This window comes from Syngnathus leptorhynchus, chromosome 12 (genome assembly GCF_054491065.1).
Source record: "Syngnathus leptorhynchus isolate UIUO chromosome 12, UIUO_Slep, whole genome shotgun sequence".
NCBI lineage: Eukaryota > Metazoa > Chordata > Actinopteri > Syngnathiformes > Syngnathidae > Syngnathus > Syngnathus leptorhynchus.
In genome coordinates, this window is record NC_141206.1 from 2836567 (window position 1) to 2862744 (window position 26178).

A 26178-nucleotide genomic window follows, 5' to 3' on the forward strand; every position below is an offset into this window, starting at 1 on the left:
TTTTTCTTTGTTTGGGTGGGGGGGGGGCGACTTCTACTCAGGAGCGACTTATATGTGATTTTTTTCACAAATTTTCAAAATTCAAAAATCTGCGATGTAGCGAAACCGCAATAAAGGAACCGCGATGTAGCAAGGGATTACTGTCATTTGAACTGCAAGTGACGTCACCCGTGCCGCGCGGCGGTTTTTTACATAAAAGACAAAGGCTTCGATCACGGGATGACGAAGATAACGAAGGGCCCCACGTACTACCGGTATCATTAGCGGCTTTGTTTGTAAGTGACACGGAGGACAAAGAGTTTGAAGGATTTAATGATTTGGAGTGACACAGAAGGTTTGAAAAACTATTATGGCTTTTACGCACGCCCGGTCCTTCACGACGGGAGCTCTCTTTCACCTCCGTTGATGGAAGGCGGGGGCCGGCGCTTGGCCGGGTGGCTGTCCGGGGACGGTGGATGGGGCTCGGACATGGCTTTTACGCACGCCCGGTCATAATCTACGGAGCTTTCTTTCACCTCCGTGGATGGAAGTCGGGGGCCGGCGCTCGGCTGGGTGGCTGTCTGGGGACGGTGGATGGGGCTCGGGCATGGCTTTTACGCACGCCCGGTCCTATTTATGGAGCTCTCTTCCACCTCCGTGGCTGGAGGTTCAGGAGTTGTTGGCTCGTTGAACTCTTGTTTTGTTAAATAAAGAGCTGTTTACCAAACCCACGTCTTTCCTGGTACATTGTTAACGCTCCAATATAGTTATATACTAGATCTGTGCGGCGCGCGTGCGTGGCATTGTTGACATGAAGGAGGAGGAATTTGATCAATGGATTTAATGATTTGGAGTGACACAGATGGTTTGATAATATTGTTGTTATATAAACCCACGTCTTTCCTGGTACTTTGTCAACGCTACAATATAGTTATATGGTGGATGGGGCTCGGACATGGCTTTTACGCACGTCCGGTCCTATTTATGGAGCTCTCTTCCACCTCCGTGGCTGGAAGTTCAGTAGTTGTTGGCTCGTTGAACTCTTGTTTTGTTAAATAAAGAGCCGTTTACCAAACCCACATCTTTCCTGGTACTTTGTTAACGCTACAATATCGTTATACACTTGATCTCTGCAGCGCGCGCGCGGCGTTGTTGTTGACATAAAGAACGAGGAATTTGATTGATGGATTTAATGATTTGGAGTGACACAGATGGTTTGATAATATTGTTGTAATGTGATAGTTTTTTTTAAATATACTTTATATATGGTTATATGGGTCTGTGGAATAATTAGAAATTTACAACGGGTCCGACATCAGCATATGCGGCGCATACGCGGCATTGTTTACATAAAGCACAATCGATGGATTTAATGAATTGGAGTGACACAGATGGTTTGATAAACGTGTTATTTATGTAATACTTACTTTAATAACTTTGAACGTAAACGTTGTTTGTAAACGTCAGGCCCGTTCTCAGCTCCTCGTTTGTGTATATGTCACGTTAGCATACCGTATCGTTTAGCCTGTTGTTGCTGGTTCATGTCTGTTTTTGGTGTTGGATTTTGACAAATAAATTTGCCCCAAAAGTGGGATTTATACTCCGGTGCGACTTATATATGTTTTTTTTCACTTTATTGTGCATTTTATGGCTGGTGCGACTTATACTCCGGAGCGACTTATAGTCCAAAAATTACGGTCGTATTGTTTAGCAATGTTAATTATTGTGTAGAGCTATTGTTTCATAGTCAGAGCTGTTCCTATTGTAGAGAATCAAAATGTTAGGAACAGCTATTAAAACAAAATATTTGAGCCCACTGCAAGCCAAATGAATACATATACTGCTGAATTAATACTAAAGTCATACTTGAGCATGTCAGTCATAATTTAACATTTTGTATTGTAATGACTTGATACAGGAATGCAGACATGAGTCATGATGATTACCAAGCATCTAGTCCTATCGCCCCGCTGTCATCCACATAGCCTACTACTTCAGTCTCTGGTGGGTAAAATGCTATGATATACTGTGACATATTTGCAATTCAATCCTCAATGCAGTTAGTTGGCTTTGTAGTTTAACTGCAGCATTTCTTATCATTAACCTGCAAAAAAAGAACTGCAATTTCTCTTGCAGTCTATTCCATGTCTCATAATCAATGTAATTGATAGCCACATGATCAGCAAAGAATATAAATTTGAATGTAGGGGTTAATAAAAGGCAACAATTCCTCAGTATAGTCTAGGGAACACAAACCACATGTTTACATGAACAGTAGAAATTAACATATGTTTAATCATACAAAAAAAACAATACAAGGCAGGGTGATAGAAAAAGCCATGTCATTCCGACATCAACAACAATTATCAGTAACTGCAAGATAAAAGAAAACAGACTGTTATGGACACAACTTTGCAGGTAAATTGTGTTGTCAACTAAAACAGTGCGTGTTGAGATGAAATACCTCTTTATCGAAAAACATACTATATGCGCATACAAGTCTGGCAAAGACCATTTTTGTGCAGTTATGAATGATAGTTGTCATCTATCTGCTCTGATGACTATCTACATCAGTGGAAGTACACAAACTGAAGGCTTGACATTTGCATCTGATCAGTACATAGACTCAACCAAGACACCCTAAATGGCTTTCAACATTGTTTTTTTTACCTCCCACGTGATTCTTCAGGGTACATTTTGGATTAGAAAACCAAGATCATCTTTAGACCTCAAAACATATGTATCCTCAAACCACACATAGCATGTTAGGTTACCTTGTTTAGTAATTACAACCGCGACATTCTTGATGGTAGGAATGATGGACTGAAACACAAAAATTTGTCTGTGTACATCGGAAACCTTCACTTGTGAGTAAAGGCAATGAAATGAAACATTTCCTGGAGGATCATTGAGTCACATACATAGAGTAATACAACCAACTATCTACTGTATCCAATGGTGTGTAACTGAGCAATACAACATACACCAATATCACCGAAAGTCTGAATTTTCACATCGCGAACAAAAGAAACTCGTCTCGAGTTTAAATGCAGACATGGGTGGAATCCCATTTCCATTCCTCAAAAAAAGTCACATTGGTTACACTCGAGTGTATTTCTGTAAGGTTTCTTTCACTCGACATATGACAACTGGCCCAGAGAATATTGGTTGTTTTACTACCTTCTTAACCCCTTCCTCTGGATTTAAGGTGCAACATAATGCAACATTTGACTTGAACTTCAACACTAAGAATGCATAACTGTTTTCAAACAAGTTAAACTGGAGGAAGCGCAGATATAATAATCATCATAGTATCGTAATAATAAGTCACAAACTATACTTCACAACTACAACTTTTTGTCTTGTTTGTTTTTAAACTCCAGCGACGTTTCAGCAAGTACACAAAAGCATTATGCAAAGGCTTTAGTGAAATCATAACAAACAGTCAACAACACTGAAAAAAAAAATCCACACCAACTAGCAGTTTGGCAATATAAAATTAGGGGGAAACAAAAATCCCTTTTTTAAATCACAGTTTTCATCTGCAGACGTCTGAACATTCCGTTAATTTTGAATAAAATCTTCAGTTGTGAAATTAAGTCTTCTTTTTTTTTTTAATCCAATGTGTCTCCTGCTTTGTTCTGTACAAAACCCTGCTTTGTTGTTTGGGATATATCCAGTTTTGATATTAATATTTTTCATCAACAAATAAATTCCTGTCCTCATGAATGTGAAACTACTAAACTCTGGTTAGTGATAAGTGCAAAACATGTTCGAAAGAAAAGAAAATTGTGGGATGATAGGCCCAAATAAAGGCAATTCCATGAATATCTAAAGCAAAAGGAAAAAAAAAAAAAAACAGTATTCATTAAATAAAGAGCTTTCAAAAGAGTCAAAATGATAACATGGAAGTGCAAAGGACTTTGAAAATAAAGACTGGATTCACATAGCTTGGGCTTGGTATTGGGCATTTATGTTCTTTTCATGGCTTTAAAATAAAAAACGGGCATCCAAATGGTCATAATACAAGTCAACAGACAACGATGAGGATGTCTCTGCGTCAAGCTTCATTCATGTTCTCATACTCAGAATTTGTAGTGATTTGTCTTTAAATGCCATTTACACTAACAGGCACTGTCAAATTGAGTTTTTTGTAGCTTGTTAGTTGACCAAGAAAGAACTACCTTGCTGCTACATTGCTGCCTACCTAACTACCTGGAGTTCTTTCTATATTCCCAAGTCTGAATAACAGACATAATTGCCAACTCAAACATGTATACTTTTCACCTTTAAAAGATCCCCTGGGGCTTTAGTCGTTAAGGGTCAGCAGAGCGGGTTACAGGATGACGTTTGTGATGTGTAAACGTGTATGTGTCTGTTGTTTGGTTTCCGTCCAAGGAGAAGTGGAGTCAGGGTGTCTGCAAAGTCTTATGAAGTTTTCACCAGGTCGTAGACATAAATGAGGTGGTCATCATCAAACTTGATGAAGTATACGGACGGCTTGGCCTCCACCTGGTGGATGACCATGCCTGTTCGTTTGCCTCCGTCCTCTTTGGCATACTCCACCTGTTTCCCCACCAGACTGTCCACCACCTCGCCTGGTTCCCTCTCGGCTGGTACGCTGTCATCTACGAAAATGAAGGAATAACAGACAAAAGGGTAAGTCAAACAAACTGCTAATGTCATATTTCGGAAGTCATCATCAGACAAAATCCAATTTTGATTTGAAGTTGACATAAATTTGTCAGTGGCGCCGTAAACAACTGTTACTTTTTTGTGTAAAAACCGCAGGTGTTTTAATGTTTAATTTTCATATAAAAGAGAACATGCACAAATCATACAATGTCATAAAAGTCACCAACAATGTATAGAGAAGACGCACTGGACTATAAGCCGCAGAAAAGCTTGTGCAAAAAGTAGCGACTTATAGTCCGGAAAATACAGTAACTAACACTCCTGGTATGTTTTGAGGCACTTTATTAGGGTTCAGCGCTGTGTGGATTACGATACACTGTGATCTATATTTATACACATTTTCGCATGGGATAAAAGTTGAATTCTTTTAATGGAATGAAATAAAATAAGCGTTCCCTATGAACCCAACTACAAATGTTTTAAATAAAGAAAACTAGAACTGAATGTGATGTAAAAAACAGTTTGTGACAAATGACTTGTGCCTTTTTTAGGTGAGTGCATCTCAGCCACAAAATGACCAAAGAATCGAAAACTGTAATTTTATATTACACAATGTTATGTCTTTTTTTCTGGTGGGGGCTGGGTAGTCAGGGAGCACAAGTGCGCGCACACGCACACACACACACGCACACACACACACACACACACACACACACACACACACACACACACACACACACACACACACACACACACACACACACACACACACACACACACACACACACACACACACACACACAAACACACACACACACAAACACACACTCACTTGAGTCAGGCATGATGCGTAGGTCTCCTTCTTTAAAGTCATCCAGCAATTGGTACATGTAGAGGACTGGATCTTTCTCGTAAGTAATATAAAACCAGGTGGTCATGATGGGAGCCCGGGCCAGCACCATTCCCCGCCATTCCTCCTTTGGACCTTCCTCGGTTTCAAACATATGTTCCACCGCTTTGCCTATCATTGTATCAGCTAGACTGACGTCTGTCAGGCGGGATTTAGCTGCATGAATGGAAGAATAAGAATAACGCATGATCCACTTTTTAGGAAATTATGCGGCGCGCTGCACATCAGTGAAACGGGGATGTTTCAAAAGTAAACACCTTAAGAGGTTAGCAGTGTCTATTTAAAGACAATTCCTTATGAGTGAAAAGTTTCAAAACCAAAAGGCTGCAAATCAAATCTGTGAATGCAACGTGAAGAGCACATGTAGGCCTGGTCGATTATGTAAAAAATATATGAATCACAATTATTTTGGTATAGGTAATTGAAATCACGAGTCGTCAGACGATTGTTTGGTGCAAAACAAGAAAATGTGTCAAAAAATATTAAGACTAATTTCTGTGAAATTCAATAATTATGTAAGGTACTTAATGGACTAAACATTTTTTATGACAAAGCAGATGTACTTAAATGTATATATAAATATACATTTAAGAATAGATTTCTTGTATCAACAAACATTGTGCATTGGATATTAATGCATATTAATAATCGTTTTTCTTACAATGATGGTAATCGTGGAGTGTAGTAATCGTATTTGAATTTCGATTAATTGCACAGCCCTAAGCACATGTGACATGCATCACACACTGCGAGTGAGAGCATGATGAAAGGTGTCATTCTGGACATATACTGAGTATTTGTCAGATCACAAATCACATGGCAAAGATTAGATAAAATACTGTGGATACATTCAAAGAGGAATGTCGTCAATATTCTTGACCAAGTAGTCTTAAATGGTTTGTTAATTCTATTCTATTCTATATTTCACAAGGGATGTTTTTCTCAAATTAAAAGCTGCTACTCCAAGAGGCATTTATTCGATATTTTCGTCAAGATCATGAAAATGGGAAAGCAGAGTGGACATAGATCAGGGTCTAATGTTGTTGAGCACATCGCTCAACAACATTAGACCCTGATCTCAGTTCACATTTACCCAGTCGGTCAGGAAGCACCTCCAGTCCTTGAACTCTCTCATCCTTGTGAAGCTCCAGACCGTACACACAGTCAAAACCATCATACTTTATTAGATAAAGAGATGGATTCACTGGCACCTGATTGTGAGAAGAAGCAAGAAATCAGTAAGTGAAAAGATTGAAGACCCTTCAATATTGGCTCAAGTCAGAACAACAATAAAGACATTAAGAGGAAAAACGTCAAATCTTAACGCTGCATATATAAAAAATATTCAAAACATTTCAAGGCCAAGTGACAAAAATCATCTGTTTCAAAATTTAGCTTTGTACTCTCCTCAAAGTGTGGCTGCCCCAATATTCTTGCTGTTCGGCGACACGTCAATCTGACACCTTCTACGTCTTACTCTTGATGAACTGCCTTTTTCAGTCGGCATGTTTTGGGGCAATATTTGCACTCAATCTGTTTGCTGTTGAACGTCTGAGTTAATTTCAGTGCCGTCATTACGTGTTGCATTCATTAAGAAGAATGAGCCACGTCGAAAGAATCCACGCAAACCCAAGCCATGACATTACCTGCACTGAGTTTCACAGATATGTTTTTACATTTCAAATTATTAACTGATCTTTGTGTTTTCAAATTTGCCTTTCCATCACTTTGGGGACTGTTCCATCTATCATCACACTAGTTGCAGGCATACCGTATGAAAAAAAACTGTGACTTATAGTCCGGAAAATACGGTATACCATGACAGAATCGGAAGAAAACTCCTCATAATTCAATAATGGAACCAGTATTTCTTACCTGGTCAAGAACTGTCCCTTTCCATACTACATGCCCACTTCCATCCTTCCAGATGTGTTGGATCCTGCAGCCGACAATGTTGTGTCGTGGCTGTGACATAACTTTGGTGGTTGGGCCCAGATTGCTCTTATGTTTCCTACGGGGAGATAGGAAACAAAATTGTCAACTTGAACAGTCATTTGAGGTGCAGTAAATACTCAAGTAGGAACTAAATTAAGGTGACGTACTTATTGGGATTTTTTTTCTTCATCATATTTGCAGAAACACCTGCATGCCCTGAGGAGAAGCAACATCACAGCAGAGTCAACAAGTAGGAAAAAAATAGAATTGCAAGGAACTTGCGATCCTGGTGGTTGTTTGGGCAATGTGCAACATCATTGTTACAGCAATGTATCATGAAAAATCAAAAGTCTTATTCCCATTTTAAATAAGAAATCAAGAGACAGTGACACAAATTGAACATTTTATGAGGTAGGACCTGTATCAGCAGTGTCTCTGTGATCCGGAGTGCTCTTCATTCATCTGGAGGCGGGGAGGCAGTCAGGCTGCCCAATTACAATGCAAAACTTTCAAAGGCTGGGGGGGGGAACAATCAGAAATCATTATTTACAGGGGATTGTCTCGTACACAAAAAAAAGTTACAATGTTACTTTGAAAAGCCAATTTGGTTAGTTTTAATTGTTCACTGAAGAGTTGGTTAGTTTTAATTGTTCACTGAAGAGTTGGAATTTTATTCACCAATGTCTTTCATTCATTAAACACATTTTACTTTCATCCCTTTATTTTAAAACTAATGAAATTTGCTTCTCAACCAATTGCTGTATTATTTGACTAGATGGCATTATTGGTTTAAATAAACATGTTTAAAAAAAAAAAAAAAAAAAAAAAAAAAAAAAAAAGACAAGTCAGTGTATATTCAGCACGATGTTAAACACACATTATACTTGGAAGAGTCAAAAAAATACAATTGATTCATAAAGCAAATTTCAAGCTTCATTTTCCAGAGCACGATCAAAAAAAAAAAAAAAAAAAGATTTTATTTCCAATTGACGTTGTAAAAAAAATGCACAAACAAATTACTATTCTATTACTGGTTTGGTTAGTAGCAACATGGTGTCTTACAAAGTAAAACCAAATCTTTCATATATATTTGCCACAAAGATTATCAGTCTACTTTCATTGAAGACTACAGGAACTGTATTTACTGTTTTAATTTTAAATGAAAAAAGTATCTAGTTCATGATTAAGTGATCAAAGACAAACATTTAGTTATTGATTGATAATGGTTGTACCTGTAGATTGATTGAATGATTTGTCTGTACTTACATTCTTCTCACATCAGATGTGAAGAGTTCTGAGTTTCTTGGATTCTGGCTGCTTTTCAGCTCCACATAAATCCGAACCAAACCTGAGACAGTTAAAAAAAAAAAAAAAAAAACTGCTAGTGATTAAAACTAAAAGTTGATAACACCAAAAATTTGACAAACAGTAAAACAAAATACAAAGAAAAGTTAGCAAAGCCAATGAATTAAAACCAAATATATTTTGATGTTTGCATACATTGTAATTTATACAAGCAAAAATCAAAACAAAGAAATATGTACTGATCCTTTTTTCTTTTTGCCATGATCAATTATTTTCTTTAAATTGTCAAATTTCCAAATCTTCATAGAACCTTATTCAGAAAATGATTGCACAATCCACCCATCAAAGTGCCTACCTTCAGGAAGCTATTAATGTCAGTCAAATGTGTTGGCACTTGAGTGACAAAACTAAAAACACTCACTTGTCATGCCTAAAAAGCAGCAAAACAAAAAATAGAAAATCAATTCTTCACAGTCGATTGGATTCTCAACGATGACCACCCCCAATTACTCATTGTTAGACTAAACTTTATAATCCAAATTTAAAACAACATTGTACATGACGTTTGAGTGTATGAACAGCGACTCTTGGAAATTCTGCAACATATACTCTATACTGTGTATCAAACCAAACTTGACCAGAAATTACCTTGTACAGGAAATTAACTAGCATGAAGAGCAAAAGCAGTGAAAAGAACTTGCTGAGCCTGCAACTGCTCAGTAAAGCTTTCATTTCAGAAACATGAGCGTCGAGCCAGAGAGGGAGTCCCCTGTGTATTATTTATCTACAAGCAGGGGTCTTACGTAACATATCTAGCTCTTAAACTACAACTCACACCACTCTTAGAGATTCAGAGTCATTGCTGTGCAATAACATCCTGCTCTCCACACCTTTTTTTGAATTGTCTACACTGTTTGTACTATGTGTCCTCTCTGCATCCATTGCAGCCTGGTCATCCTGGAAGAGGGACCCTCCCATGTGTGGTCTCTTCTCAAGGTCTCTCATTTCCCCTAGTTGGAGTTTTGAGTTTTTCCTTGCTCTCCTGGGAGTTTAAGATCAGGGGATGTTTGAGAATATTTGTCATTTTTCACATGTCCTGAGTGTTTTTAGTCACCTAAATGTTGAACAGAGGCTGTGATGTACCGAAGTCAAATTCCTTGTTTGGCACGCTCAAACATGGCGAATAAAAACTCTTGAATCTTAAAAGGAGCTAAAATATCAAATAATGAGAACACGCAGAAGATAGACATAGGCAGTGACATCTAAATCAAATAGAATAGAAACATGCCCCCTTCTCAGGTATCCCCAGCAGCTGTAGAGGATTTGAAAAGCCATTCATGGGGGCAAATGTCACATGGAAAGGATTAGCTCAAGTTGAATGGTCAAGTTGTTTTATGGCAAGCTGAGAGACTAAAAAGTCATCACAAACATGTACTATTAAACGACACATATTAATGACTCCAAGTTGCTCTTCTGCCAGCAGGAATGTAAATTTGGGCAGGAAAGCAAAAAAACGGGACATGACTTTGAACTGGAGTCATAATGACCTTCAGAGTCTTGACTCACGACCAAAGACTTTTGAGCGTGACAAACAACAGTAGCGGCAATGAAGCAGAATATTGCCATGAGCAGACTGACATGCTTATCCCAGCTGGTTACCTGCAGAGGCAACCAACCTTCTCGAAACACAGATCAGTTTCCAGTGTTTGGTTGCAGCTGGAGGTGATTTCTTCCCTGTTGCCACAGGCAACACATGATGAGTCATCGGTTGTAATAGGGCAGAGTTATTTTGGACAGAAACGGCTCAATGTCATGTTGTGCAGCATTGAAACCAGAGAGGGGTGGTCCCATTGTAACAAGGAGCAGACCTCAATAATCATGTTTAAACAAACTAACAAATAAATAAATAAGAATCTTTGTTCACCACCACACCATCGGAATTCCATCAAGTTGTAGGACTATATTTGAAAATATGTTTGCTGAAATTGATTTTCTAATACTAATTCTTCTAATACTATGAATGAAGACATCTGATAAGCTTAATATGGTCGGGGGGAAAACATTCAACACTATTTTCTCAGTCCTGTAAAGTCGTTTATTTTACTTACAGAGAGTTCAGCTCCTTCTATTGTTTCAAGTGACGAAAGGGTGGGGGAATAAGGAAGCAATGAGTGGTGCTTTTTCTTTAGCTTTTTTGTGATTTCATCACAGAAGGGATTCAGTGTTCAAATTTGGTTATTGATATACAAACAGGGGTGCACAAAAAACTCTGGGCTTGAGGTTGTTGTTTGTCCCTCCTCCCCTCACCTCCCCTCGATCTCTCGCTTTTACGGATGAACTTGACTGACTTACGGCACATCCGAGCAAAGCTTATCATTACTGTGTGAAGATGTCGTTTTAATTTTACAGTAACTGGAAAAACCTTTTTCTGATTTTGGTTTGTTTGTATTTCTTAAATAACAACATATCTAAACAATAGAACCTTATTAGAACTGTCGCAGCAACATATTGTCCTCTTGTCACTACATCAGAAGGCCATTAAAATCCCGACTTGTGCCTTCCATCGATGAGTCAACAAGCCATTTTAGGGAAGAAAAAGGTGACGACACTACCAGAAGTGGTTATTGAGTGAGGGGGTGGACAGGTGGGGGGGGTGTCTTTGTATTCCCCCTTAAAATACCACATTGCGCTTTCTCACCACTAGGTGGCAATGTTTGTGAAGACGCTGGTTTTCTCATTCTGAACAGCTGTTACCATAAAAACAAAATGACATTTGTATTCTCACCTGTTTCACACCCAAAGGTTTGCCAGCTTTCAAAGGAGATCCATTTCCAGATTTGTGTTGTATGATTCTAACCAAACTAACCACTTGCGGTAGGAAAGTGTTTACTTGTTTGTCTTATTTTTTTGTTTGCTTGCTTTTTTTGTTTATTTGTTCTTGTTTATTTGCTTTCTTGATTCCATTTCTTTTTTTCTTATTGGCTTGCTTATTTGTTTGCGATTCCTTTTCCTGCTTGCTTGTTTTGCAGTTGTGTTTCATCTTGATGTGTTTTCTGTTAGCAATTCTTATTCGCTTGATTTTTGTTTGTATTTTGCCAATTGCAGTGCACACAGACAAACAAGCATTCATACTCGCAAGCACATCTACAGACAATTTGGGCCTACCGTGCACGTTTTGGGAAAGTGAAACGAAACCAGAGCACCAGGAGAAACCCCATGCAGGCTTGAGGAGAACATGCCAACTATTATTAGAGGAACCACTGAAACTCACAACTTGTTATTTGCAAATCAATTCAAATGTATTTATATAGCCCCTACTCACAAAGTGCTTCTGGTCCACAGTTCACAATGATAGACATCCATCCATCCATTTACTATACCGCTTGTCCCCACAGGGGTTGACAGGGGGATAGACATCTTACTAACAAATACTCAAAACCATGAATTTGAATCCATCTTGGTGAACAATATGGCCTTCTGACATAAAGTGAGATTGAAACAGGGGAGGGTGGATGAATTCAGAAAAATGATTTTCAATAGCCTTATGAAGCAATGACAATGAATCTACATAGGTGGTCCCTAGAGGTTCCCTGGCTGTGACATTTAAAGTTTAGATGATGCTTAGAGTTTTCATGATCATTTTGGAATTTCAGTGTGCTTTTTTTTCTTTACTTAAATTGAAATACACTAATTCTTCATACTGTGCTTTCAATGGCTGCTGCATTCCTCATGACCTTGCTGAAGAGTATGACGATGACCCAGAACATAATAATGGAGAATGGTTCAAAAGAAACATGAACGCTAACAAACATATCTTCAAATGGACAAAGACTATTCTGAAGCTCATTGTGTCATTAACTAGTATATGGTACATAGATCTGGCAAAATACTGCATGGATGATATGCTATTATTTTTACCGGTGTGCTTATAGGACAGCAGCTGAATTGGTTTACCTGGAGGATTAAACTTACCTTTGCTTTAAATTTGTTACATTGGTGCCTATAAGCAAACATAGCAAGTAATATTGGAGGTTTGAAATGCATTATCAGAAAACAAAATGCAACAGCACAATATGCTCAGACAAAGACATTCTGCTCATGCAGTAAAAAGAATGGTTGGTTTTGTGACCAAAGTGGCTTGTTTTCCTGTCTGCTGTGTGAAATAAGGTTCCTAATATGACGAATGCAAATGCTGGTTGGGAACATGGCAAATATACAGACATCATCCCCAGTGACTGAAAAACGAGCAAGGAGGTTCTGCAGGGCCAGCGTCAGCCATGTTGCTCGCTTGATTTACTCTCGATTGTTTAAACACACATACAGTGATCAACCAGATAAAGGTGTAAATGATGTAAGGACTGACCAAAAGATGAAAGACATACATACTGCAGGAAGACGGGGTTATGTCTCAGGCTGTCTGCTGCTGCTGCTGCTGCGGCTGCAGCTGCTGCTGCTGCGGCTGCTGTTGCTGCTGCTGCTGTTGCTGTTGCTGCTGCTGCTGCCCGGCCCCTCCCCCGCCAGCCGCCACACCAACCGACTGCGTGAGGACGCCTTTTGGCAAAACGAACGCAGAGTGTTTTTGTTTTGGGCGGTTTACCTGCAGCATGACAAGCAAGTTGAACGCCAGTTGCGCGTTCACTTTTGTCTTACCGTTTTTATTTTTCACCAGTGTGTCCAAAATATGACTGCAGTGAGTTGTCTCGCCCTCAGATGTCTGTCAACAGAACGCGTTTCGAATACTCGTGAACGCGCTGGGACTGCACGGCCATCGCACTATGGAAGGTTAAGACATTTTCATACAGTTGACAGTTCCGGTGAAGCCCTTCAAAATAAAAACAAATACGAATCGTACAACAACAGAATTGAAGACGACGAAATGTATAAGGTCATAATATGTTTATGACAACTGAACATTGATTCAAAATATTATTCTGTTTTACTGATGTAAGTTTGATTGTGTTTCAATCTATCAAATTTGGTCAAGGAATAATGAGCATCAGTGGTTGGAACGGGGCTCGTGGACGTGCTGGAGCCTATCCCAGCCGTCATCGGGCAGTAGGCCGGTGACACCCTGAACTGGTTGCCAGCCAATTGCAGGGCACACAGAGACAAACAACCATTCACACCTAGGGACAATTTGGAGTGCCCAAACGGCCTACCAAGCATGTCTTTGGGATGTGGGAGGAAACCGGAGCACCCGGAGAAAACCCACACGGACACGGGGAGAACATGCAAACTCCACACAGGGAGGGCCGGAGGTGAAATCGAACCCGCACCTTCCTAATTGTGAGGCGGACGTGCTACCCAGTGCGACACCCTGGTTGGAAGCTAAAAAGCACAAATATTGAAATTGATTGTGGTATTTATTTTTCGCACAACTCTTTAAAAGTACATATTTTATACGTTGTACTCTTTACTTTGTTGACCTCTGCAGATTATGGCATAATGTAAAAAAAACGTTTGATTGATTGATTGATTGATTGGTTGATTGACTGATTGATTGATTGATTGATTGATTGATTGATTGATTGATTGATTTTGTGCAAATACGTTTTCAGGTTGTATAGGAAGTGTGTGTGAGTGTGTGCGTGCATGCGCGTGTGGTTGCGTGCGCACGTGTGTTCAAACAAAAAGTATGATTCAACTCTAAAATCAAGGAACCACTGAAACAATTGAAATGTTGCCATAAAAAATAGCTCTTATTTTTCTTTACAAACTCTGTTCCGGCCTTAAAATCGTAGCTTCAGCATGTCACTTTCTCTCCCCGCCCAGGCCCAGCTCTGCAGCCTCTGCCAAATAGTGCAACCTGATAGAAAAGCCTGGTGCATAACGCTTTTATTCTTGCTTCATTGTGTTCCAGCCTTCTGTAGAATGTAGGGATGGGAATCTTTACCATCAAAGCGATACGATACACATCTCGATACACTGCCAACGATTCGATGCATTCACGATTCATGGAATTGCCAATGATAAGATGCGATACGATTCTCCCATCTCCTGCGATACGGTGCGATACATTCATTCATTCATTCATTCATTCATTCATTCATTCATTCATTCATTCATTCATTCATTTTCTGAACCGCTTAGTCCCCACGGGGGTCGCGGGGGTGCTGGAGCCTATCCCAGCCGTCATCGGGCAGTAGGCGGGGGACACCCTGAACTGGTTGCCAACCAATCGCAGACGGTGCGATACACTACAATTTAATTTTAAAACAATGCGACCCAGTGCGATACGATGCAACTGCATCTTACAGGTCGTATCAATTTTCCGATGCTTGGAGTTTATTAATTAGTGTGAAGGCGAACACAAATAACACTTGTGTTATTCTTCCACATCATTCACTTTATTCTTCTTCTATTTTATTCTCCTAACTTTTTTGACGCGCCTTCCTTCATCATAATTCATCCAAATCACTCAATTAAATTTTTGACGTATCCAAATATTTACGCGATGAGCGCTTGCATTTTTCTCATTCCAAAATTTCGCAAATTTACAGCAAATTTATCCCCATTCATTCTTAATGGCACATTCAACATTTCACATTTGCGTCATTCCAGTTTGAAATTCTCATTATTCAGAACATTCAAATCACATTGGGAAAGGTTTTTTTTAACATTTCAAAATTGCCAAGTTAAAGAATTTCACGTTTTTACATTCAAAATTTGCTTGAAATTTAGTTTTTCACTTCTAATTTCTACATTTTCAACCAATTCAACCCGTTCCAACTTTCAAATGTTTATCTTTTGCCCACCTATTCCACAACTTCCCACATACCAAAAATTCCAAATTTTCAATTTTGAAATTCACGCCAAATTCTTCCAAATTTCGTTTTCCCCATCTAATTTCTAAATGTTTCAACCAATTCAACCCATTCCAGCTTTAAACATCATTCTGTAGCATTCCCCAAGTATTTATTCAGCTTCTTCGCCTTCACACGCAATTTCTCCAGAAATTGCTAATTATAGTGAAAGTAGCCCACCAGCCCACATGCGATGTTGAAGATCTGATCATTACACCGACGGAGAGTTACAGGGGCGGAAATAATTGCATAGGGTTTTAAAGTTATATTTAAGGTAAAGGTAAAGCAGATTTATTAATTCAAAAGTATGTATCAAACTGTTAACAGAATCAGTGCCGTACCCAAAAAGCAGCGCCCAAAATGTTTTATGGCCAAATGTGCAGACAGAGATATCAAAATGTCTTTGAAAATGCAGTCATGTATCTCAAAGCAAAATATGTCTAGAGCTACCAACAACAATCACTTTTCATACCACCTTGCTTGTAGTATATCTAAACATTTACATCCCTTTAAACTGCTGCATAATAGATAGAAGATGTTCACTCCGTTTCTGGATGCTGCTGTGCTCCTCCTTCAGCTTCTCTTGCTCTTGCAGCACTTCCTCCTAAGATTAATAAATAGGATTACTGCACTTTCACAGCAAGGACTATTTTAAGGAAGAGATGTTTTTTTCATTGGGGTTTAAATGAATGGATTAATCAGCAAACATCTGCAGGAAAAGAGTTGTAGAAGGATTGGGGCAGCAATGTCGAACGTTCTGTCCCACAAAGTATGATACTTGTTACAATTTATGAGTTCAGCTTTTGAACTTCACATGACCGTAACCAGAAAATGGGTGAGCGGTGGCGTCTGTGTTAATGCAATAAGGCTTGGTTGGGACTGCAGTAGCTTGAGTTATTTTTTCTATATTTTAACTGCTTACCGTAATTTTCGGACTATAAGTCGCGTTTTTTGTCATAGTTTGGGTGGGGGGGCGACTTATACTCAGGCGTGACTTATATGTGATTTTTTTTTCACAAATTTTCGAAATTCAAAAATCCGCGATGTAGTGAAACCGCGATAAACGAACCGCGATGTAGCAAGGGATTACTGTCATTTGAACTGCAAGTGACATCACCCGTGCTGCGCGGCGGTTGTTTACATAAAAGGCAAAGGATTCGATCACGGGATGACAAAGATGACGAAGGGCCCCACGTACTACCGGCATCATTTGCGGCTTTGTTTGTAAGTGACACGGAGGACGAAGAGTTTGAAGGATTTAATGATTTGGAGTGACACAGAAGGTTTGAAAAACTATTGACTTCTACGCACGCCCGGTCCTTCTCGACGGGAGCTCTCTTTCACCTCCGTGGATGGAAGTCGGGGGCCGGCGCACGGCCAGGTGGCTGTCCGGGGACGGTGGATGGGGCTCGGACATGGCTTTTCTGCACGCCCGGTCCTATTTATGGAGCTCTCTTCCACCTCCGTGGCTGGAAGTTCAGTAGTTGTTGGCTCGTTGAACTCTTGCTTTGTTAAATAAAGAGCTGTTTACCAAACCCACGTGTTTCCTGGTACTTTGTTAACGCTACATTATCATTATATACTAGATCTCTGCAGCGCACGCGCGGCATTGTTGACATAAAGAACGAGGAATTTGATCGATGGATTTCATGATTTGGAATGACACAGATGGTTTAATAATATTGTTGTAATATGATAGTTTTTTGAAATATACTTTATATATTGTTATATGGGTCTGTGGAATAATTAGAAATTCATCTTACAACGGGTCCGACGTCAGCATTTGCGGCGCATACGCGGCATTGTTTACATAAAGCATGATCGATGGATTTAATGAATTGGAGTGACACAGATGGTTTGATAAACGTGTTATTTATGTAATACTTACTTGAATAACTCTGAATGTTACGTCAGGCCCGTTCTCAGCTCCTCATTTGTGTATATGTCACGTTAGCATACCGTATCATTTAGCCTGTTGTTGCTGGTTCATGTCTGTTTTTGGTGTTGGATTTTGACAAATAAATTTGCCCCAAAAGTGCGATTTATATTCCGGTGTGACTTATATCTGTTGGTTTTTTTTAATTTATTGTGCATTTTATGGCTAGTGCGACTTATACTCCGGAGCGACTAGTCCGAAAATTACGGTAATTGTATTCATAAATATAATTTTGTAATCCACAAAAAATCTTCTCATGTTCCAGTTGATTTCGAGACAGAGTTGCTAGTTCTTTTTCTGTTTTTCGCTACGTATTCCTCAATTCCTCTTGTATTGGTTCCCAGCTTGTTACTTTGATGTTGAGATATTTTGGAGCATTTTTTTTAACAGCTGCTTTTTATTTCTGCACTTGTTGTCCAACATTATCTCAGCTATTTTTAACTCGGAGGTTTTACAGGTGTAATACCTTGGACATTTTAATCGTTTAGTAAACACAAAGCGTTGCATTCCATTGACCACTGTAAGACATTTATGATCCCGATGGAGGTAGTATCACCTCCTGGGAAAGCACAGTAGACGTTGGTCATTGCATTATGTCTTGACCCTTTGGCCTTAAGAATAACACGGGTGAATTTTCCTACTGGCCTCTTCGGTAAACAAAGACTGGGATGTTTTATGAGCACTTATTGCCTTTTCATCATATGCACTATTCCCATAAGTACCGCCGCATATTCCACAATCTGTCTTGCTTCACACGAAGATACTGTGACTGTATTTGGCAGTATATATTCTGTGGTGTGGTTGTGGTGTGGTTGTGGTTGTGGTTGTGGTTGTGGGTGTGGTAATGGTAATGGTATGGTATAGCATAATTCATGCACCCTTTATCTTCTGATCCAGGCGATTTTTTTTTAATTAAAGTCAATGAATGCAAATGTATTATTATTTGCTTTAGGTTGAATACTTTTTCCACACATTGTTCCTTATTCTTACAAATGATCAAAAATGTTCCATCTTTCTACACTGACACCTCAATCAGTGTTCTTTTCTGTCAACTTTAACAACTTCTAAAGTACCTTCATCCACAGTTTTTTTTAAGCTCCACCCCAATCCTTTCATTTGCAGATTATTAAACAGGTCCTTGGGTGCTTTACTTATCTTTAAATTCGCCTCAGCATACTCCATGTACTCTCTAGTTTTTCAAAAGTGTATATTACATACAATTTTAAATGAAGCTTTTTTTTAAACTGCTCAAAATGTGATGAAAGCGTGAAGACCCCCAAATAAATGCTTTAATCCTGATCCCAACACGTTATGTATACAGAAATGCCTTTCGTACCTTCTGATCTTGACGGAAATAAGTGTCTGTGTGTGCCCGTGTGTGTGTGCGTGTGCGTGCGTGCGTGTGTACAAATCCCAACAACAAAACAAAACGACCCAATGAGGACTTACAGAGTTGTGTGAAATGCATGCAATCCAATGTATTTGTGTGTTTGTATTAACCCTCAGTCTGCAGAGCTCCCTCCTTTCTCTATCATTTTCCTCAGCTCTCGCGCGAAGCCATGACTCGTTTTGAGAACGATGTCTGTCCAGCATTTCCTGCAACTCCTAATACAAACACATTCACAGAGACACACAAGCGGAACATATCCCACACAGTATTATGACCAACAGGATGCTTTGGATTCTGAAGCATATTAAACACGGAAGCTGTGTTCGATTCAAACAGTTCTATAAAATAATAAACCTGTTGGTGTTGTTGCTTCTGGGCCTCGTGGCCTTCTCTGGCTATTTGCAGAGCAGCAGCAGATTTTGACAACGTTCTCTTCTCCCTGAAACAATTGGTTAAGTGTCTGAAAAGGTATGCATTTAAAATAAGGAACAAAAAAAAGCGGTTACAATTTTTTATTGTCTTGTGCTGTATTACAAGTCAAAGCCAATTTTCAAATCACTGTTATACACTTAGTATTTAAATGGATATGTTAGTTGTTGGCACAGAACTTGTGATTTATTTTTCTCTATCGTAAAGCTTAACCAACGTACTGATCTAGCTTTTGGAACTCCTGGTCAAGTAGAGTGAACGCAGTCTGGATCATCGACATGGCCTTGTCCCGAACTGCACTGAAGTCTCTGTGGACAAATATCTGGTGCAGATGAATGCACAAGTGTAGTTACACGATACACAAGATTTCATACATTCATGAAACGTACGTATACATATTGTTGGGTTAAGGTTAATGTTTAGGTTAGGTTGGGTTTAGCTTAGGTTCAGTTGATACTGTACATTATTCATCTTGGGAAAAAAAGGTTATTACAGTATACATTGTACAGTGAATATTAGATAATTTTGTGTGAATGATTGAAAAATTTGTATGTGTGCATGTACTAATCACCTGCCCACGAGCTTTCATACTCTTGGACTGGTTGGCTGGAGAAGAGTCACTTAGATCATAGCGAACGTTGGGAATTTTTGTGGGAGTAAAACTGTTGGTTGACCAAGCCAGAGTGAAAAGTAGAAAAGTCTTGTATGAGTATTATGCAGGCAATAACAATTGTACACACACACTTGTGCACACACACACACACACACACCTGTAACTGAGTCCTTGAAGACCAAATTCAGACAGAATCTCCTTCATGACTGTGGATGAGAAGTTATGTTTCAGCTTTTACACTCCAGCTTCACATCATATAGTTGTATCAGGTTCTTTTTTTGTAGTCAGCTTATCTGGACAAATGCTGACGAAACCTGATTTTTATATCACAATGCAATTCTTGTTGCGCGTTTGCCAAAATGGCACACAGGTCTCTGCCAAGATGGGTGGGCCGATGTATCAGAAGTTGTGTCTTGCATTTTGTGAAGTAACAATAACAGAAAGTTGATCTTACACCTGCTAAGTCGCCAGCGCAGGATAAACAATTATCCCACTGAGCAACATCCATTCATTTCATGGCGAGCACCACTTTCATAGGGAATGAAAGGAACTGTGTTCATTGGGCACAGAATACTGACCACTCCCACATTGACACAGCCCTCCATCTCACAGTTATTGCTCTCATTTGTGAAATTACCAACATCGGGTCCAACCCAGGCGGCTCGGTGTCGCACTGGTTAGCACGTCCACCTTGCAGTTAGGAGGGTGTCTGTTCGATCCCACCTCCGACCCTCCCTGTGTGGAGTTTGCATGTTCTCCCCATGGCAGCGTGGGTTTTCTCCGGACACTCCGGTTTCCTCCCACATCCCAAAAACATGCTTGGTAGGCCAATTGAGCACTCCGAATTGCCCCTAGGTGTGAGTGTGAGTGCGAGTGCGGATGGTTGTTCGACTCTATGTGCCCTGCGATTGGCTGGCAACCAGTTCAGTTCCCCCGCCTACTGCCCAATGACTGCTGGGTTAGGCTCCAGCACACCCGCGACCCCCGTGGGGACAAGCGGTATAGAAAATGGATGGATGGATGGGTCCAACCCATCTCTGCACAGAACATATGCCACTTGTCGAGAAGAATTGATGCCAGTCACAAAAAGAGAACCTCATATGTTAAGATGGATTTTTGTGAATAAACAAACCAATGCTAATACCTGGTTGCCTCTCCGAGGGGTTGATAAGTTTCATTACTTTCAGGTCATTAAATTCTTGCTCTTCATTCTTTCCTCCAAATATGTACAACTGCCAACCACACAAACATTATTTTAATAACCATACAAATGCACCAGAAACTGGAGATCTTCAATTAACAACAGTCCCACAAATGACATTTCAAGGTTATGAAAGTAAGCATACATTATTGAAGGCACGCTAAATTATAGTCGATTTTTCCATTTGATTTTTTTAGCATGTTTGGCCTTCAATCGTTTTTCATTATAAATGAGAAATTTCGGTTTCACCACCCTGTATGAATGCAACTTTGTCATAAACCGAGGTCCTTCTGTTTGAGTGTGCCGCATACTCACATGGCTGTGAATGATAAAGGCGGTGTGTCCGTTTCGTCGGGCAGGAGGAATGCCAACGTACAAAGGAACTTTCCATTTCATTTTAGCTGAGGACACAAACAGTACCAGGAATAAGGAGAGATACTTCATCTCTTGTTTCACATGTACTCATAATCTGTACTCACCAATACTGAATTTGTGAATGTCATTGGATGATATCACTGATTGGTCATCATTTGAGCTTTTGCCTCCGAACAGGTATATATCCTAATCATGTGGACAGTTATGAATATAGTGACATAAAAGCCATGCAAGTGACAAACCTATTGCACTAAAGCTTTATTGTTAAAAACAAACAATAATGCCTTTGCTTGCATTTTGACATTTTGTGTATGTGAAATAGTCAATAATAAATCATTAGTACTTTTTAAGAAAAACAGTGTATACATGTGTCTGTGCATGTGTACTTTGTCATGGTGCGAAGTCAAAGTATATCCACTGCAGGCAGCAGGAAACTCTCCCTTTGACTCCCATTTCTGCCAAACCAAATTTTCTAGTGATACAAAAAGAAGGCTGTCAATAATATGTTTTTAAATATAATTTAGTAGTCGCAATTTGTCGCCTAATCAGATCATAAGTAAATCACAGCATATATATAATGCTCAATTTCTTTCTGAAAATAATTGCAATTACAAATGCTTTGTAGTGTTAATTTTGTTTGTCTTTCATGTAAAACTACAAAAAGAAGTGTCAAAAAGCCAAATTGGATATAATTCCACACCAAACGTAAAAAAGGGGCGAGACAAAAGTATTGGCACCCTTTGAAAAATCATGTGATGCTTCTCTAATTTGTATACTTAACAGCCCCTGTTACTTACCTGGAGCACATACAGGTGATAGGTGAGGTAACAATTGGTGAAAATGGCTTGAAGTTTACTCAATTTCTGTTCTGTGTCCTTGTGTGTACCACATTGAGCATGGAGAAAAGAAAGAAGACCACAGAACTGTCTGAGGACTTGAGAAGCAGAATTGTGAGGAAGCATGGGTAACTTTAAGGCTACAAGTCCATTTCCAAAGACCTGGATGTTCCTGTGTCTATGTGCGCAGTGTCATCAAGAAGTTTGAAGCCCATGGCACTGCATCCAACATCCAAACAAGTTCAAGATGTCCTGCTGTCCAAGGGTACAATGGTGTCAACCCGTAGTATGCGTCGACTTCTGAATGAAAACGGACTCTATGGTAGGATACCCAGAAAGACCCCACTTTTGACCATGAGACATAAATAACCCAAGCTGGCCAAAATTTACCTGAGAAAGGCAAAAACGTTTTGTAAGAATGTTCTCTGGTCAGATACGACAAAAATAGAGCCTTTTGGGAAAAGGCATCAACACAGAGTTTACAGGAAAAAAACGAGGCCTTCAAAGAAAAGAACACGGTCTCTCCAGTCAAACATGGCGGAGGTTCCCTGATGTTTTGGGGTTGCTTTGCTGCCTCTGGCACTGGACTGCTTGACTCTGTGCATGGGATTATGAAGTCTGAAGACTACCAACACATTTTGTAGCATAATGTAGGGCCCAGTGTGAGAAAGCTGAGTCTCCCTAAGAGGTCATGGGTCTTCCAACAGGAGAATGACCCAAAACACACTTCAAAAAGCACAAGAAAATTGTTTGAGAGAAAGCACTGGAAACTTCTAAAGTGTCTAGCAATAAGTCCAGAACACCTGTGGCGAGATCTCAAAATGGCACTTTGGATAAGGCACCCTTCAAATCTCAGGGACCTGGGGCAGTTTTCCAAAAAAGGAGGGTCTAAAATTCCAGCAGAGCATTGTAAGAAACTCATTGATGGTTACCGGAAGCGGTTGTTCACAGTTATTTTGTCTAAAGGTTGAGCTACCAAGTATTGGGCTGAGGGTGCCAATACTATATGTCTGAGCCATTTTTGGAGTTTTGTGTAAAACGACAATTGATTTGACTCTCTTTTTTCCATTCTCTTTTGTGCTTTTACATTGCAAACAAAATAAATGAAGATATTAATATGAAATCATTTGTGATTGCAATCATTTTCTGGAAAGAATTGAGCATTAGCTGACAGAATTGCAGGGGTATTGGCACCCAGCACTGTATACCTCATTATCATTAACTTACAGCCAAGACTCTCCCAGTCTGGTCAGGTCAACTTACCAATATTAAGGACATGAATGTCCTTACAGAATTCTCCATTGTCTACATAACCCCCAAACATGAAAACCTGGTCACCAACCAGAGCACAACCCTGTCCAAACCTACACACACAAAAGTATATATGAATGTGCTCTAGGGTGGTTAATCCAGTTAACTCTTTAAGAGGAGAGCCTCTCACATGGCAGGAGGTAGTGAGCCACTTGTCTTAACTGGTGTCCAGGTGTAGGATACTGAAAAGAGTGTGCATGAAACAAAAACTGAATAAAATACGACAGCAACATATGTACATATAAACTGTATAAATACAGTACTTCCACAATTTGTACCTGTGTTGAAGACCATGAGGTCATCAGTTGCGATCCCCCCGAGAGTTCCTCCATACACATAGATGTTATCTTTGACAGCAACAGAGCTATGTCCACGGGTTCTGAGTGTCACACCTCCGACCGTTAGGCAATCCCAGGTCAGAGACACTGATAAACAATGAAAGTTTTGTTATACTCTTCTGAGTGAAGACAACAAAACAGCAACATGCATTCAAGGCTCATGTGATGGACTTCACACACCACACTGCACTTACCTATGTCAAAACTGAAAACCCCTGGGAGACATTCAGCAGCCTTGGGATTGGAAACACCGCCAAACACATACACCTTCCCTTTAACAACACTGACACAGAAAATAATCTTATACAGTCATTCTGAGTTTTTTTTATGAACAGTAAGGGTCGTTTAAATGAATGATCACTTAAAAAAATGCAAATTTTAATTCAAAACCACTATTTTTATTTCTAAACTTTCTTAGCACTATATTTACCAGAGAGTGTGGCCTTGTCTGGCTGTGGGAACCTCTCCACTCTGTGGAATCTGTTCCCATATTACATCATCTGGGGAAACTACATAAATCACTTTTGATTAACATTGGTCACCTCTCGGACTGGGCTTAGTAATTATCATGTGAATTATTTTATTTTCAATGTGTGTAAGTATGTGTGGCTGTATTTACTAATTGTATCTTCAAGAAATTAAGGCGTATTTGAATTGCGCAAGATACCCTTCTTCAAGTCATCTGCAGGATCAAACAATATGGATTAAATATTCCAATTTAAGATCCCAGAAAGTACAGTACTGCACCTGTTAGCATGTAGAAGTCATCAAAGTAAACAGGGTTGTCCTCCTAAATTAATCAATTGAAGCAAATGAATGAAGGCTGTAGTATCAAAGTTTCCATTTAACAAATTCCACACCAAGTCACCTCTTGGTTGTAGTTGGAGGCTCCTCCAAAGAGAAAGACGATGTTCCCTGCCAATGCTGAAGCGTGGCCATATCTGTCATTAGTACATAGACACGATGATCAAATAACAAGAAAACAGACTCAAATATTTACATACTAATTAGGGTTGTCACTCTTGAATATTTTTTAAATCGATTAGTCTATCAATTAATCCAATCAACTTTAACAACTTTAGAAAAACTCAAGAAACAACTTTATTCGTATTAGAGTGGACTTTTTCTTCCCTGGTTATTGTTTATTATCCAATTGTTGTTTATCTCATATTATTTAGTGATAAAAACAACAACAGCTGAACAACAGTTAAGCAATATCACACATGATGGTGGTCATTGTTTCTCAAAGTTAAAGCAGATATTTTCAAAATTTTGCTTCGAAATGTTAAGGATTACCCGATTATTGAAATAGTGATTAATTTTATAACCGATTTATTGTCGATTAATCAATTAGTTTTGACACCTCTCATACTAATTGGGACAAAACTTGCTTGCAATAGTGGAAAAATATCTGTCGTAATCGTGGCTGTAATGTGACCCACCTGGGACATGGAGCCTCTCCCTTCATCTCTTTGTCTAGCCAATGACCGCTAGCCAATGCCATCTTTTTGAGCAGACACAAAGTACACAATACTGTCAAATCCTAACTGTAAAAGATGCAGCTGCTTGATAACTATAATAATGAGATAAAATACAAATGAATCCAGATAAAATTACTCAATGAAGCTGCAAACATTGTTACAATGTGGCGTATGACATGAAATATTCATTAGCAATTGCAAACCATTTTTGTCCTCAAAACCTACCTGCTTCAGAGCTAAATGTCACAAAATTAACTATTCTTGTTTTTCTGATGTTATTGTTGTGAAGCTTGAAGCTGTGCTGAGCCAAAGATGACTTTGCCCTCAGTCCTCAGGTGCTCAGGTAACAGTTGGTTTACACTTTCCTCTGCTTGAACACTGTTGCCTAGCAATACCTACAATTGGATCCGATCAGGTCTGTAAGATAATAGGTACACTAACCAATGAGTTACCTCCCAAATTCACCAATCATTCATATGTTAATTGTAACAGATAGATTGATAAACTCTAAAAAAAAAAACTTACAGGAGATGACTGTCTGGTCTTTTTTGCCAGTTGTGTCGTTGACATGAACCAATCGAGCCCCGACTTTCCACCAGACAATAACAGCTGGCGAATTAAGGATCTCCAAAGGCTCAATAATATGACCCAGAAGATCATTGGTTATCGTCTTCATTCCCTTAAAAAACTCTGCAGATCTT

At 39.3% G+C, this 26178-nt stretch overlaps 2 protein-coding genes and 1 long non-coding RNA gene across 5 annotated transcripts; 1 reads left to right on the plus strand and 2 right to left on the minus strand.

Moving 5' to 3' along the window:
• Positions 1–2250: 2250 nt before the first annotated feature.
• On the minus strand, positions 2251–13551 carry spina (spindlin a). 3 transcript variants are annotated; one of them, XM_085926285.1, is made up of 9 exons: positions 13415–13551; positions 13151–13315; positions 8726–8807; positions 7878–7975; positions 7627–7675; positions 7400–7535; positions 6618–6735; positions 5447–5680; positions 2251–4607 (listed from the first exon to the last, which is right to left on the minus strand). In XM_085926285.1, exons 4-9 carry the CDS (start codon positions 7915–7917, stop codon positions 4408–4410), a joined length of 777 nt encoding a protein of 258 aa, XP_085782411.1. In that variant the 5' UTR covers positions 7918–7975; positions 8726–8807; positions 13151–13315; positions 13415–13551; the 3' UTR covers positions 2251–4407. The 3 variants fall into 3 exon arrangements, with proteins under 3 accessions (XP_085782411.1, XP_085782413.1, XP_085782412.1); XM_085926287.1 differs by having other exon boundaries at positions 13147–13315; XM_085926286.1 differs by having other exon boundaries at positions 13128–13315.
• LOC147047835 (uncharacterized) lies at positions 7203–7983 on the plus strand. The gene is made up of 2 exons (XR_015067761.1): positions 7203–7583; positions 7661–7983. It is a non-coding gene; the product is annotated as an uncharacterized LOC147047835 (long non-coding RNA).
• Positions 13552–16018: 2467 nt separating the features above from the next.
• On the minus strand, positions 16019–21527 carry LOC147047836 (uncharacterized). Its single transcript, XM_085927127.1, has 7 exons — positions 21452–21527; positions 20093–20141; positions 19894–19984; positions 19544–19644; positions 19248–19332; positions 19004–19108; positions 16019–16171 (listed from the first exon to the last, which is right to left on the minus strand). The coding sequence occupies exons 1-7, from the start codon at positions 21525–21527 to the stop codon at positions 16067–16069; spliced, it is 612 nt and encodes a 203-aa protein (XP_085783253.1). The 3' UTR covers positions 16019–16066.
• Positions 21528–26178: the final 4651 nt, after the last annotated feature.